This window comes from Humulus lupulus, chromosome 8, assembly GCF_963169125.1.
Source record: "Humulus lupulus chromosome 8, drHumLupu1.1, whole genome shotgun sequence".
NCBI classification, from domain to species: domain Eukaryota; kingdom Viridiplantae; phylum Streptophyta; class Magnoliopsida; order Rosales; family Cannabaceae; genus Humulus; species Humulus lupulus.
The window spans coordinates 173,634,577-173,651,271 of NC_084800.1; the positions used below are offsets into that span (position 1 = coordinate 173,634,577).

At 33.7% G+C, this 16,695-nt stretch overlaps 1 protein-coding gene across 1 annotated transcript; it reads right to left on the reverse strand.

The window, feature by feature from the left end:
• Nucleotides 1–1,084: 1,084 nt before the first annotated feature.
• LOC133796267 (uncharacterized) lies at nucleotides 1,085–1,876 on the reverse strand. The gene has a single exon (XM_062233741.1). The coding sequence runs from the start codon at nucleotides 1,874–1,876 to the stop codon at nucleotides 1,085–1,087; it is 792 nt and encodes a 263-aa protein (XP_062089725.1).
• Nucleotides 1,877–16,695: the final 14,819 nt, after the last annotated feature.

Sequence of the window (16,695 nt, forward strand, 5' to 3'; positions counted from 1 at the left end):
ATAGCTCCCACGCCTCATTCGTCTCTTTGAAGCAAAAATCTCAAACGTCAAACCCAGAAAACATCCATTGTTGTCATACTCCCACGAGGGTTTCACTAAATATACCCATTTTTATGTTTTTTTTACCATTTGAAACCATTTTTCTTACTTAAAAACAGAAATATTAGTTCCATTTTTATTTTTAAGGGAGAAAATAAAGACTTTGGGAGTGGGTATTTTTAGGGTTCGAAAATAGGTATTGTTATTGGATTTTGACTGGTTTTCTTACATTAAAATGTGTTATTGAGCTTCAAAAAATGTATGAATCACTAAATCTTTGTTTGTATGATTTTTTTTATTTTCTATATTATTTTCATATTTTTTTTCTTATAGATATAATATGTTTATTATTTATAGGTTTTACAGTTGCTAATATTGATTTAGAGGTTATTTTGAGCATCAAAGAATGTTTGTTACCTTAAAACTTTGTTTGTGTTAATTTTTTTATATTATTCCGAATTTAATACTTAATTTTGAGTATATTTGTGTTATATTTTTTTATTTATTTTGTTATTTTATATAATGTTATTAATTATATATATATATATTAGTCAAATTTAAAAATTGTTATGACTTGCTATTTAAATTTCTAAACATAGCTTCAATAGGTAATGTTGTTGCCAATGTTAGAACTTGAAATGTTTGGATTATTAGTGACATTTGTTTTTTATTTTTTATAACTAGCTAGCTTGATATGTTGTTTGATGATTATGTAACTAGTTTAACTAATTATGTAATTGATTTTTATTTGTTTTTGTTTAAGCTTTTTAGTAGGGTTATTGATTTAGTTGCCAATTTGGTATTGATTTTGGGTGACTTCAAGAGTAATATTGGATGTGAGTTATCTTTAAATTTTATTTATTACTATTGCAATTTTTTTTTTTTTATGAACCAGCAGAAATTCATTACTCCACAAACAATTTACAGCCTAAAAGCACCTTTTTCAAATAAGGCCTATATGCAATCTATACAAGAAAGTATTAATAACTAATTACAATAAGTCAAACCATGCCATATCTCCTTGAGCTACATGCCTAGGCATAACTCAAGTTATTCTAGTTTTGATTTGCCATTTTGCTTCCTGGACTAACAGCTTAGGAGACACAATGCTTGATTGCCAAAGTTTGTTATTCCCAGCCTGCCATAAATGATAAACCAGAGCTGCAACAGAGGCAGCTAAAACATTCTTCTGAAACTTGCTCTTCTTGGACCTTTCTGTCCATCTAAGAAGGCCTTGTAATGATTCTGTGTGAGCTCTCCATCCAAGCCATTTTTTCAACTGTTGTAAGCAGTCCTGAGAGAAAGAGCAATCGAAAAACAGATGTTCAACTGTTTCATCTGCTCCATTGCAGAGGATATAAGTTGAATCTTCAGTTATGTTGAATCTATGAAGCCTCTCTCTTGTTTTAAGCCTGTTTTGAATTGCAATCCAGAGCACAAAGCTGTGCTTTGGGATATTAAGCCTGCACCAGACCTCTTTACTCCAGTGGAATCTCTCCTGTACCTGATTAAGCAACTTGTAGCCAGAGGAAATTTGATAGGTATCTAATGTAAATTGCACAGGATCCATTAGATGTTTAACTTCATCTTTAATGTTCACCATTTTCCTCCAGTACCAGCTGCTTTGAGATGGGGCATTGTAACCCCACCACTCCTCATGTTTTATATACACATTATGCACCCACTTAACCCATAGGTTATCTTTCTTTGTTGCAATTGACCAGCCATTTTTAATCAAAGTAGCTCGGTTCCAATCTGAAATGTTCATAAAGCCAATTCCTCCAGCCTTCTTAGGCTTACATAGCTTCTCCCAGGCCACACTTCCTGACCCAACCATATTGCTCTACCCCTTCCAAAGAAAGCTTCTACAAATGCTTTCAATTTCAGATACAAGCTTCTTGGGTAGAATCATGATTTGACTCCAATAGGCATGAATAGTCAGAAGAACAGAATTAATCAATATTGTTCTACCTACAAAGGATAAGTTCCTAGAACTCCAGGTCTTGATTCGAGCTGTCATCTTCTCAACCAAGATTTTGCATTCAGCAGTTGAGATTCTCTTGGCACAAATGGGAATGCCAAGATACTTAAAAGGGATGTCATTTCTGCTGAAACCTGATACATAAAGAACTCTTCTAATCTCCTCTTCACTCATTCCACTGTAGTAAATAGTTGTTTTTTTTATGTTTGGTTTCAAACCAAAGGTGTTTGAGAACAACTTTAACCCCTGCAGCATTAAATATATGCTCTTGAAGTCACCTTTGCAGAACAGCAACACTTCATTAGCAAAGCTTAGATGATTAAGCTTTAAATCACTGCACCTTTCATGAAACTGAAAATCTTTCTTCTCCCCAACTTTCTGCATAATTCTACTCAAGTATTCCATCCCAAGAACAAAGAGTAAGGGAGACATTGGATCCCCTTGTCTCAAGCCTCTCTGCTGCAAAGAATCCATGCATAGATCCATTAAACATTAGAGAGTACCTAGGTGTGGTTACACAATTCATTATGAGTTTAATGAATTTAGCAGGAAATTGAAAAGCATGTAACATCTCCTCTAAGAATCCCCATTCCATAGTATCATAGGCCTTTTGTAAATCCAGCTTTATCATGCAATTGGGTCTAGTTGATTTACTTCCATAATGTCTTATTAGATCCTGACAGATCATAATATTATGAGCTATGAACCTGCCTTTAATGAACCCCCCCCCCCCCCCCCCCGATTTTGAGCCACAAGCTCTGGAAGGATGACTTTAAGTCTACTGCAAATAAGCTTTGTAGCTACTTTGTATAGGACATTGCAACAAGCTATGGGGCGATAATCACTTACAGTGTTTGGACATTTGCACTTAGGAATAAGGGTAAGAACTGTAGAATTAAGCTCTTTTAGCAAGTGCCCTGTATGCAGGAAAGATGTTACAGCTTCAAAGATTTCATTTCCAACCAACTCCCAATTAACCTGAAAGAAATAGCTGCAGTATCCATCTGGACCTGGAGCTTTGATTCCAGGAATGCTAAACACAGCATTTTTAACTTCATCTTTAGAAAATTCTGCTAACAACAGATTTGCCTACTGACTAGAGATCACAGGGTCGTGAGCCATGATTGAAGCTTTAACTGGCTGTCTATTCTCCATTTGAGTGCCTAATAGAGACTAATAATAGGATAGAAAGGCTTCAGTAACACCAGCAGGATCCTCCACTCTGTTCCCTTCTACATTAGTAATAGAAAATATCATGTTTTGACATCTTCTTTCCTTGATGCTAGAGTGAAAAATAGCAGAATTTTCATCACCTTCTTTTACCCAGGTTATCTTAGACTTTTGGGACATGAATGAACAGTAATCTTTATGCACCCCAGCATAATGCCTTCTAGCTTCCAACTACTTATGTTGTAGTTCCACATTCAAAGGGTCTCTATGCAACTTTTTCTGGCATTCATTAAGATTCTCTCTAGCTTGCAAATATGCAATGTGAATCGCTGAAAAACCCTACTTGTTCAGATCTTTAAAGATAGCCTTAAGGTCTTTAAGCTTAGTCACAACTTGGAACATTTTAGTCCCTTTAACAGTCTGATGCCACACCCTACTCACTTCCTGGTGGTACTGAGGATGGGAAGACCACATCCTAAAGTACTTGAAAGGCTTCTAACCACTTGGAATATCAGGATACACAGTTAAAATTGCTGGAGTGTGATCAAAAAGACCTTCATTAAGAAAAATAGCTTCAGCAGTTGTAAAGCTATCCATCCAAGCTTGATTTGCCAGAACTCTATCAATCTTGGAGTAAATTCTATCTGATCCCTGCTGTTTATTACTCAAAGTAAAGAAATTCCCACTGAATTTAACATCTTCCAGTTGGAAATATGTGACACAGTTCATAAAAGCATTAGTAGAGTTATGTCTTACTCTATCACCAACTCTTTCATCTCTGTTCAGGATGTCATTAAAGTCCCCAAGCACTACCCAGGGATCTGCTCTTGCCAATTCCTATAAACTTTTCCTTCCTTCTTCATCATTAAAGCCATAGACAAATGTAATGAAAAATCTATGCTTATTATCCACAGTAGCAACAAACAAGTGAATAAGCTTATTTGAGCAACTGATAATACTTACATTGAATCTCAAAGGATTCCAAGCAACTATAATTCTTCCTCCTTTGTGCCACGCACTGTTAGATGTGAAGCACCAACCTGAGAACATATGTACATACAAGGCTCCAAGCTTCGGAGCCTTAACCCTCGTCTCAAGAAGACCAACTAAACCAGCTTTCTGGTTGACAATAAATTGCCTTACTGCATTATGCTTTTGCTGGCTATTGATCCCTCGGACGTTCCAACATATGATCTTATCCATTGGAAAGAGGAGGCTCCCCCCCCCCCCTCCTGTATTCACCAATTCTTCCACAGTTAGCTTCTGATCTCCTTGAATTGTGGATTCATTCTGGTTCTCCCCAGACACAACACTTGTTGAGGCATTAGGATCTGATAAAGCCTGGAAAGAATTCGTAGTGGAAGGGCAGGCCATAGGTTCTTTGGCTTTGACCCTCCACCCTTTTGTAACAGGCTGAAACTCATCAACAGCAGGTTTAACTGCCTCTGCCTTTTCTACCCTCTGTGGTTTCTTACTCTCTTCTTTAACAATCGATTGTTGCTTCCTGCCCTCTTTCCTTCTACAATCATTAGTATCATGCCCCATACCTTTGCAATGACCACAAATGGTCGGTTTCCATTCATACGTAACTCCTACAGAGACATTAAAACCAAATTCATCCTCAAATTCAATGAAACATGGAAATTCCTGTTGAAGAAAGACTTCAATAAGAACACAAGGATAGCTGAGTTTATCTCTCTCTTTTGTAACCGCATCAACCATCAGTGGCTTCCCCACTTGGCCTATAATCTTGAAAAGAGACTTTTGACCCTAGTATTTCAATTCCAAATCATCCAACTGAACCCAAATTGGAACTGTTCGAATGTCTTCTTTCTTGAAATTAGTATTTGGATCCCAAGCCTTCATAATGACAAGCCTCTTATTGAAGAAGATGTATCCTCCCGTGAGTATAGCATCTCTATCCTCAATACAATCAAATCTAATCAAGAAAATTCCATATGAAAGCATACCAACCTTATCCACCTTGTCTTTCCATAAACGCCTTGCAAAACCTTCCAGAACAGAGAGAGGCGGATTGGCTCCCAGTACATAACATACTATCGAAGAATTCCAGTAAGAGATCTCCTCTTCAATATCCTCCATATTGATTTTAATCTTGTTAGCCTGTTCCAACTTCGCAAAAGATGTTTCCAGGTTCCTAACCACACTCCCAGATTTGAGGACAGGAGGTGTAGCAGGAAGACCTTTTGATAAAACATTCGAACATTTCTGATTAGCTTCTAGGAAGAAAGCAAAATCAGAGCGAATATCTTCTTGCTGTTGAATTACTTTCAGAGAGGACCTCGGGGACAAAGGTGCCTGAAACACATCCTGTAAGCCAGGATCTTCACAATGTTCCTCCGCACCTTCATCATCGTCTGTGAACTCAAGAGGCTCAATTCCTAAAACTTCTTCCATAGATTTAGTTTTTTTCATAGCCGCAGCGAAATTAGGACCTCTTTTCTTCTTCTTCTTAGTAGAAACTTTCAGCTTCCCCTGCACCTTTGCTCTTGTTTTCGCCATGGCACCAGCCCAAGAGAGAGCTGCAAGAAGCTAGTAATTATATATTCTTTTGTAGCATAAATTAGAGTTAAATCATGCATGTTTTACTTTAGTGAAGTAGGTTCTGGGAAATTTTTTGTTGGCGGTGATATAAGGATGGAATTATGCATGTTGATTTTGTGTTTGTTTGTGTTGAATTTATATATAATTATAAAATTAGGATATACTACAAAAACAAAGGAAACTCTGCCATTTTTTTATAGATTTTATTAATTGTTTTCCTTTTTCAATTCGCACATTATGTCGAGATATTTTGTGTGTTATTTACAGGTTTTAAAATTTTTAGAGATGTAAAAATGCAGTTGTTATGCTGCCGAAATTTTGTTAGACTTAAGAAAATTTAATAATTATACTTCAATTATGTTTGATGTCCTAGAAAAAGGAGCTATGAGTGGAATATGTAGATGGATATGAAATTTAGATAAGAGTGCGAGAAACGAAGAAGACTCTTGTCGAAGATAATTTGGACAAAAAAATTGAAGAAAGAGTTGTAAGTGTTTTAAAGCAAAGTAGGAAAAAAATTTAAGTGTTGTTACAAGTTACTAGTTTAATCTATCATTGGTTTGTTTCGTAGAATGAACTAAATTATCAAAGTATTAGTAGTCAAATTGTCGCCAAGGGTCGGGAGGACATCCTGCCAATCCAACAAGAATAGTTAAGCCGATTGATGACTTAAATTTATTAGTAAGGCTATTTTGTTTATACATACCTTTAGTTTTATGTGAATGTATATATAAATTTTGTGATTTTTATTTCTGTTATAAATTAAATGAAAATAAACCAATTCCAATTGTAAATATATATATAATTAGACTATTAAAAAAATAGGGCAAAAAAATATATAAAAATAGAATTGGGCCATTTAAAAATAATTAGAAATAATTATTAAAAAAAATGGAGGCTTTCTACTTCGGTTATTATGTAAAAACCGAAGTAGAAACTCCACTTTCTACTTCGGTTTTTACATAATAACCGAAGTAGAAAGTGCCCACCAAGGAAGCGTACCCCACTTTCTACTTCGGTTATTATGTAAAAACCGAAGTAGAATCCCCACTTTCTACTTCGGTTTTTACATAATAACCGAAGTAGAAAGCCTATTTTTCACTTCGGTTTTTAACTACTTTTTACTTCACTCCGAACTACTGCGGTTGCGAATTTTAGCGAAAACTGAAGTAAATCCAGCTTAAAAACCGAAGTAAAAGCCATTTTTCTTGTTGTGTGGTCTTCTGAGTAAGGACCCTCCTCATGGGACCTAGTTATCTATCTCTTGAATTCTTGTTCCATGCATTTGAGGAGGTATCTTTCTCCTTTAGGATGTTGGCGAGGATTCACTTCATCTTTCTTTGACCTTTATTGGTTCTCACAAAATGGATGAGAGGACGAAGTTGGCGACGTGTATCTTTCTCATGGATTGCTCTTTGCCAGAGTGTCTTCATCTAACACGGGAAATCGAGTTTGATTTTGATCTCCTCCTTTCGGCGAACTTCGATTTGGGCTTCTTGGTGGGTGGTTTCACCCTCTAAGAGGTGATTTGCCCTCTTTTTTTATAAAGACAAAAAGTCTGTGCTTCCAAGGTATAAAGACGATTAGCTACTAATCAATTATGATGGCTAGTCATATATCCTTCAAGGTTTTGGTTCAGCATGAACGCTTATCATGCTTGAACTGTACTTGGATCTTTGTGATTTCTTGAAGGAAATCGAAGCTTTTTCGTAGAGCTCGCTTATTCATTACATGTACTGAGTTAACATCTTTTTTAGTTCTAATGTTTTTTTGGGTACAACAATATCTAACTAGTAACATAATATAAACTGGTTACTAATGTTTGAGCAATCAGATAGCAACCAGTTGCAAAAAAAAATTCAATAATATCAAACAGTGAAAATGTTACTAATATAGAAAAAAATTTCATTTGGCAACTCATAACCACATAAAAATTAAAAAATATTAGTAACCAATTACTAAACTAGAGTGATAGCAAAAAAAAAATTAAAATAACTGAATGATAAAATATTGATATAATTGTAATTGGCTACTAATATTTTCAATAAGTTACTAAACAGGAAAAAAAATTATAGTATCAACTTAGAAAATGAAATGGTTTGTAACCAAATACTGAACAAGCCTAAACAATGTATAGTGAAGTTAAAAACTAGCAAAATCCAACAAAGCCTGACAAAATCGGTGACCAATAACTATACTAGAAAGAAAAAAAAAACAGAATTGAAAAATCAAACACATAAATATTCATGCGTAGGCTTCAAAGCATGATTAAACTATACAATGACAATAAGTAAGTGGAAACACAAAATTATTAGAAAGACCTGTAGAAGCTAATAGCTAAAATTAAAAATAAAAACAAAATAAAAAATAGAGAAGAAGAAGAAGAACGAACGAATGAATAAAGGAGAAATAGAAGAAAGTGGAAGAAGAACAACAGAAAGATGGGAGATTGTTCACTACAAGAAAAACGACTTTTGCCGGCGCGTTTCGAAAAAGTGCCGAAAAAAGTGATTTTTACCGGCGCTATTCATGAAACGCGCCGGCAAAAGTCTAAATAATTTCCAGCGTATTTTTATGCCGGTAAAAGTCACTTTTGCTGGCGCTTTCCCGTGATGCACCGATAAAAGTCACTTTCCCGGCACTTTTCCGTAATGCGCCGGCAAAAGTCCTCACATTTTGGCGATTAAATATGTGTTTAGACTTTTAGTAGCGCATTTCGCGAAAAGTGCTGGGAAAAGTACTTATAGTGGCGCATTTCGTGAAATGCGCCAGTAAAAGTGTTTGAAAATTTTATAAACTCGATTTGTAATCATCACCGATCTTATCCTGAGGTCGTAGTTTCTGACAACCTTGGCTAATTATGAGATATTTCATATCTAATTAATGGTTTCATTATGCCCGAAATGTTCCAAGATATACAATTTTACTAATAAAGACTGTTCAAGTTGACTGTTGATGGTTAAAGTTTTGATATCGATGTGAATCATAGTCAATATCACCCCCGACATTAGTTTCTTGCAACCAAAGCACAAATTATGGGGTCTTTCATGCCTAATCAACAATCTGCTTGCCCGCATGATGTTCCAAGAGTAACAATTTTACTAACCAATATTGTTATTCTTGATTGTTAGTTATCAAAATAATGCTATCGGTATGAATCATAGTCGATCTCACCCTGGGGTAGTAGTTTCTTGCAACCCTTTGCTAATTATGGAGTATTTCAGACCTAATTAATGGTATGGTTATGGCCAATGTGACTCAAGATTAACAAATACACTAATTAAACAAATTACATTAATAGACTTTTAGTGGCGCATTTCGTGAAAAGCACTGGGAAAAACACTTTAAGCGACAAATTTCGTGAAATTTGCCGGCAAAAGTGCCTGAAAAATTTATAAATTCAATGTGCAATCATCTTCGTTCTTATCCCGAGGTAGTAGTTTTTGACAACCTTGGCTAGTTATGGGATATTTCCAATCTAATCAACGGTTTGATTACATCTGGGATGTTCCAAGATACACAATTTTACTAATAAAGATCCTTCAATTTGACTGTTGATAGTTAAAGTTCTGCTATAGATATGAATCATAGTCGATCTCACCTTCGGACATTAGTTTCTTGCAACCAAAGCACAAATTATGAGGTATTTCAAACCTAATTAGCAGTCTAGTTTTCTGTTGGATGTTCCTAGATAAACATTTTCACTAACAAGGCTGTTCTTGTTGAATGTTAGTGGTCAAAGTTGTGTTGTTGGTGTTAATCATATTCGATCTCAACCCGGGACAGTAGTTTCTTGCAACCTTGGCAAATTATAGAGTGTTTCAGACCTAATCAACAATCTGATTTATCGCGGGATGTTCCAAGATTAACAATTTCACTAACCAAGATTGTTCTTGTTGACTATTAGTTGTCAAAGTTCTGTTATCGGTGTGAATCTAGTCGATCTCACCCCGGGGTAGTAGTGTTTTGCAATAATGGTTAATTATGGAATATTTCAGACCTAATTAATGGTCTAATTATGGCTGATGTGACTCAAGATTAACAATTACACTAATTAAAAAAATACATTAATAGACTTTTAGTGGCGCATTTCGTGAAATACGCAGGGAAAAGTACTTTTAGCGGCGCATTTCGCGAAATGCACCGACGAAAAATTCCCGCCTTGCCCATTTCGAAACTCATGTGGGAAAGACTTTTGCCAGCACGTTTCACCTAACACGCCGGCAAAAGTCCACGTTTTAATTATGGTAGTTGGATTGACTTTTGTCAGCGTGTTTCGTTGCGCCGACAAAAGTCTCATTAAATGAAATGATGTCGTTTTGAATTAGAGCAACAGAGGCAACTTGCCGGCGCAATTTTTGACTTTTGCCAGCACAACTAAACGCACTGGCAAAAGTCTTAGCGATAAACACAGCCGCCCACCCCTTCTTCCTCATTTCGAAATTTTTATAGATTTTCTCCTTCACCCTCTCTCTCTACTCTCTCCCTTTCTCTGGTTTCATGGCCCTCTTCGCCCCTCTCCTACCCTTCTCCGCCCCTCTCCGCCCTACGCACGACCTCCACCACCACCATCCATGGTATTATCTTTTAATTTTTATTTTATTTTAATGGTTTAAATATATTTTTGTTTGCTAAGTTATTTTTTTTAGAGATTGCCAAGAGCCATTGTGAAGAATCTCCCGAGCACCTCTGCCCCTCTGCCGAGCCCCCACTGTAATTTTTTCTATATTTGTTATACTTTTTTTGTCAATTATATATTTTGTAATTTTTTTGTTAATATGTACTTTTTCTGTGTGTATAAATATATGTATATGTTTAAAAAAATCATATTATTTGTGTAGGTTGTTTTTGTGTTATTAAATAAATAGATATTGTATATATTTTTCTTAAGTATATATGTTTATGAAATTGTATTTTTTAGATAAATATGTGTATGTATGTGTTTGTATATGTTTTTTTAAGATAAATATGTGTATAGTTAATTTTGGTCGGAAATTATTATTTGTTATATTTTTATTTTTTGCATGTTCTGGGAATATTCTGGATTTTGTGTGCAATTTGCACGTATAAAATTTTTTTGGCAGTTAAAAATATAGTTGTTATGCTGCTCAAATTTTTTTAGACTTAGAAAAATTAACATTAATTAGTCAAATACTTAATTATTATTCTTAATAATTTTCATCATTTTATTTAAAATAATGTATAATTTTTTAGAAAAAAAAAATCTTTTTTTAACAAAATATTATATATATTTTATGTTAACTTTTTTATTTAAATATTTAAAAATATATTTTTTTATGTATTTTTTAGAATATGTAATAGAAAAAATATAAGCACAAGTTGAAATTTTTTTAACATACATTAATTTTTAAGAAAATTGTGGTTCTAATCAAATTTTGGGGTGCAAATATAATGATACTTAATTAAATAAATAAATCAGTTAAAATTTAATTATTATTAAAAAAGTAAAAATAATAATTAATTTAATTAGTAAATAAATAATTTTAAAATAAAATTGTTATTACTTACTAATTAATAATAGGTTAATGTAACAAAAGTTTAAGTATAATTATAATTTAACTAAATAAATTAGTAAAACTTTAATTATAATTAATAAATAATGAAATGATTTTTTAAAATAATATTGTAATAATTAATAATCAACTAAATTATTAAATAAAATTTTAATTGTAATATAATATTACTAATTTACTTATAAGGAAAAAAATAAAATTGCATATGACATAATAATTTATTCTTGCATAACACATCATAATTTTATATTTTAAAAATAAGAAATCATAATTAACTACATTTTCTTTGGTAATTATAAATATTTATTTTTGCAAATATTATTCTCACCTAATGATAATTAGGCAGACAAAGAGTCATGAAATTATGACTATCATTTCTCTTAATTTAAGATAATTATTAATGTTTTATTAATTATTTTGGTTGAAGATATGGAGAGACAGAAGCTGGATGAGTGCTAGGAATCGTTGGTCACCAGTTATTATGAAGATGACGATGACGATGGTGCATTTGACAAAGGCGAGGATGATGCGCACAACACTACCCATTTGGAGACATTTTTTCTTTATTTCTAATTTATATTATTAGAACAAAATGTATGTTTTAATTTACTACGCTATTTTAATATTTTTATGTTTAGTTGAGACAATTAACATTAATAATTATAATTTAAATTTTTAATTATTACAAATGAATTTTTATTAAATAAATTAATATAATTACTAAATGAATTAAAAATTAATAGAGAATTAATTCAATGTAAATTAAAATTATTAAATAAAAATATTTAAATATTTCATATTTTAAATAAAAATATTTAAATATCCCATATTTTATTTTAATTTTATAAAAATAAATATATATTACTTTTCCCAACGCAAAATTGTGTCAGCAAAAGACTTTATTGGTAAAAATAAATAGACTTTTGCCGGCGCAATTTTATGCCGCTAAAAAGTGTCACTTTTGCCTTCGTGATTTTGTGCCGGCAAAGGCTAAGATTTTTGTCGGCGCAAAATTGCACCGGCAAAAGTGTTTTTCACAATTTCGTGCAAACATTTTTCCTCGGGGTGACTGTTATTTTTCCGGTGCATTTTTGCACTGGTAAAAGTACTTTTGCCGGGCACATTTCGTTTTGCACCGGAAAAAGTCTCATTACCGACAGAATTTTTTAGTCAGCATTTGCCGATGCAAAAATACGTCGGCGAATCCCATACGAATTCTTCCGGCGCAAAAACGCGCCGGCAAAAGTGACGTTTTTTGTAGTGTCCAGATTTAATATATATATATATAATAAAATATACTATAAATTAATAAATTATATATTTTAAAAAATAACGCAATTCTTAAATATATAATTTCATAAATAGCTTTTTCTTCATCAAAGTTTAAATTTATATAGGATTAACAATCCCATAGGGGTGATTAAGTAATTAAACAATTTCAAAATTCTATATAAATCAGAACATATGTGAATGCTTAACAGTAATATGTGAATGCTTAACAATAATAATTGAGACCAAGCAAGCACATTGTACATGTAAGCGACCACATGGTCACATAAGTGCATATCATACTTCTATTTATTCAAGTGGCATATGAGCCAGTCAAGTGCATAATACACTCTTGGGGTGGTCTAGCCATAATGGCCTGCGCTTAGCGTGCATAGTGCCGACCACGACTTATAAGTCAGTCTAACAAGCCCTCGACTTATAAGTTGAGTCTTTTAAGGGCTCGACTTATAAGTCGAGAGCCCTTTTTTTATCAAATATGCCCTCGACTAACAGGACGAGATTTTAGTTAAGCGTAGTAGACAGATCCTTGACTTATAAGTCAAGCTTTCTAGTCAAGAACAAGCATCTATATAAAACATTCATCATATACACAAATACAACACATTATAGTGTACTTAACAAATGTTCACATGCATAATTATAATCATGCTCATTAATTGGGCCCGAGCCCTAATCATGTTTACATTTAACAGTTGGGCCAAGCCATAATCATATTACATTTGACAGCTGGGTCGAGCCCTAATCATATTACATTTGACAGTTGGGTCGAGCCCATCATATTACATTTGATAGTTGGGTCGAACCCTAATCATATTACATTCACAATGGGGCCAAGCCCTAATCACATATCTCACACATCAGGTGTAGTTTACTTACCTCGATCGTCGTGCGAATAATGAAATGACCCCGAGCGCTATCCCTTACTCGAGCCTAGTGGAAACCCTAGTCACTACACAAGTATATGTTCATCAGGAATTAACCCTAGAACCTGAGTTCCAAACTAAATTCTAACTCATAAAACCATTATTCCCAGTTACCGATGCGCTAAAAATGTACCCCGAGCCCCCAAGCAGGCTCCTAAATCAGATTCTCCAAGCCCCCCAGGACTAGCCCTAAAAATCAGTATTTCAGCATTTCGGGGCCCTTGGCGCGGCCGCGCCCACATAAATATTGGGACTTCTAGGCCATTGGCGTAGTCGCGCCAACCCTTGGTGTGGTCGTGCCCCTTGATAACTCTACAAAATAGAGTTATTTTACTACTTTTTATGTGCTAATTGTTGCTTAATTCTTGAGCTTTTAATTGATTTATTAAGTTTTTAAGTAATTTTGAATTTAGTAGTCCTACCATGATTTTATATAATTTTGTGTATTTTTATAAGTATTTTGTTGTAAAATGTTAATTGAATTATTATTGTTAAGTTAGTGGTAAACACATGTTGTATTATTGAACTTATTTGTAAAATATAAATTAAGTTATAATTAATATTTTCAAAGAATTAAATTGATTTATTTTATAGTTGAAAATATTGTATTATGATTTATTTTATATTTATTTTGTAGGGAATGTATGCTCTTAAAAAGAAAGAAAAATGAAAAGAAATGTGACATTTTCAAGGGAAACAAGGGAACAAATTGGTATTATTGAAATACCAAAGAAGCCATGGCCCAAGCCCACATTCAACTCCACCAATGCTTTCAGCCGCCTGGCTCACCATGAAGCCCCCAGCCGTACGGTTCACCCAGCCATCACTCTTCAGCATTCATCAACTTGCTTCTCCACGCCACCTGTCCCTGCCTTCACTTCACATTCAGCCTCCAAAGCAGCCAACTTCAGCATATATCATCACCAAGCTGCCTCCCAGCTCCTCAGCAAGTCACGGCCCAAGATTCCTCACCAACCCCCAATTCGCCCAAGCCAGCAAGCCCAATTTGCCTCTCAGCCCAATCAGGCCCAACACCATCCCATGCCTAAACCAGCTGCCAAATAGCCACCAAAATGCCAAAAATCATGTTTTTCATTCCCAATATTTTTCACTTAAATATCAATTCATTCTTCCCTATTTTTCTTACCTAAATAAACATTCCTAATTCATTTTTTTTACCCTAGCTTTTCACTAATATTTTACCCAACCAAACATTTCATCTTTCCAATACTCTTACACTTACTCTATTTATCCTACCACTTCCCAACACAATTAAATTAATCAATTTATTTATTTTAATTTGATTAATTTAATTTCCATATTTTGCCTATAAATAGAGTCTTGTAAGACCATTTGGGGAGCTCAACTTCTTCATCTTTTCAACATCTTCTACACATATTTTTCTCTCTTCTTTTCACTATTTTCTCTCTACCATTTTCATCTTTTGAAGAGCATGTCAAGTATGTTATTTTGTAATTTTTATTTCAATCTAGTTATGAGCTTCTAATCTTTTTCAAAGGTTATTAAGATGATGATGAAGCAAAATGTAACTAGATAGTATTTTTTTATTGTATGTTGATTTCCCATTTGTGTAACATTGTTTATGGATTTTTCTATCAAAGATATGCATTTTTCATCTATTATTGAGTGTTAAAGCATATTACACTTAGTTCTTCATTATGCAAAAATATGATATTCTTTTATTAAATGTTTTTCATTAAATTGTTCACATCTAATTCTTAGAGCATAAGTATCATATTTTGCCTAAACATAATTTCTTTGATTTTTTGTAGTTTCATTAGATTGTAACACAACTAATGCTTAGAAATTATATCTTATATAAGTGAAGAAAAATCCTCCATTTTTGAAAGAGTAACTTGTGCTTGAATAGAAAAGATATTTTGAAAAAATATATAGTGTGATTTATTTCAACTATATCAAAACTTGGGAATCAATATACTTATAAATACTATTGAACTTGCATTTTGTGGATTCTAATATCTTAATAATCTTATTTTACATATCTCATTTGAAAACCATTTTTATCATTAATATTTTTATTACTTGTCTTTTATTTTTCTAAAACAAAATCTCATCAAATATTTGGAACTAGGTTAGAATATTCTTGCTTTGTTTGAAATAGTTTCTTTTGATGTTAGTCAACTCCCATGGGTTCGACCTCGTACTTACATGAACATTATATTCCGAAACGATTCGTGCACTAGCGAGTTTAAATATTAAAACACCCTCTTTTAGGACCAACACCCCTCAACTCTAGTCCCCAATTAAAACTCAATTCCACCCTTTCTAGGACACTAGCGCGGTCACACTACATCCTAGCTCGGTCGCGCTAGGTCACTAGAAACTCAAAAACGGCCCAGAACAAGGTGTTCTTCCCCAATTTGCAAACTCTGTGATTTCTAGCCAAATCAACCTTCAAATTCAACCCAACCAAGTGTTTCTAATAGAATTTTAGCCACAAAAATAATATACTAGGCCTAGGCAATAAAACCTACTACTCAAACCATCACAAACACCCATAGACACTCAAGTAGGAATCAAAAACCATAAAATCTTAAAACACCATTGGAAACTCAAATCATGGGGTCTTCCCTTTGAATTCGAATCCCTTGAGGTTGATGGTGGCCCTAGCAATCCTTAAACCCAAATCTTCAGTTGCTACTCCACAAAATTTGGCTTCAATCTTCACCAAGGTTTGGCTTCCACACTTGATCTCTTGGCACACTCTTCTCAAACTTCCAAAAGCTCCCAAAACCCAATAGCAAAGTCTTGAATGTGTGAACCTAAGTTCAATTGCCCATTGCTATCTAATGTGGTCAAATGACCACATTGCCCCTTGCCCCATTTAACCCCCAAAGGTCACTCTCAAGGGCAATTTAGACTTTTGGCATAATTTTCACTATTCTCAAATAAGTCTCAAACAATCCCAAATAGTCTAGCAATCCAATATTCATCAATTAATTCCCGCTACTCTATAATCCCCAGTAATTTACCAAATTACCAAAATACCCTTAATTAAGCTTGCCTCGAGCCATGTATTTTACCTTGTTGTGACTTTTCTGCTAACTGCCTTCCTAGGATCGCCTCATGCTGGGTAACTCAAATATATCCACATAAAAATATGGTCACAATTATAAATCACACATATTTACAATTATACTCTTAGCGAGTC

Excerpts from the sequence above, each read along its gene's own strand:
- LOC133796267 (XM_062233741.1), bottom strand. The coding sequence starts at position 1,876 with ATGGTTGGGTCAGGAAGTGTGGCCTGGGAGAAGCTATGTAAGCCTAAG.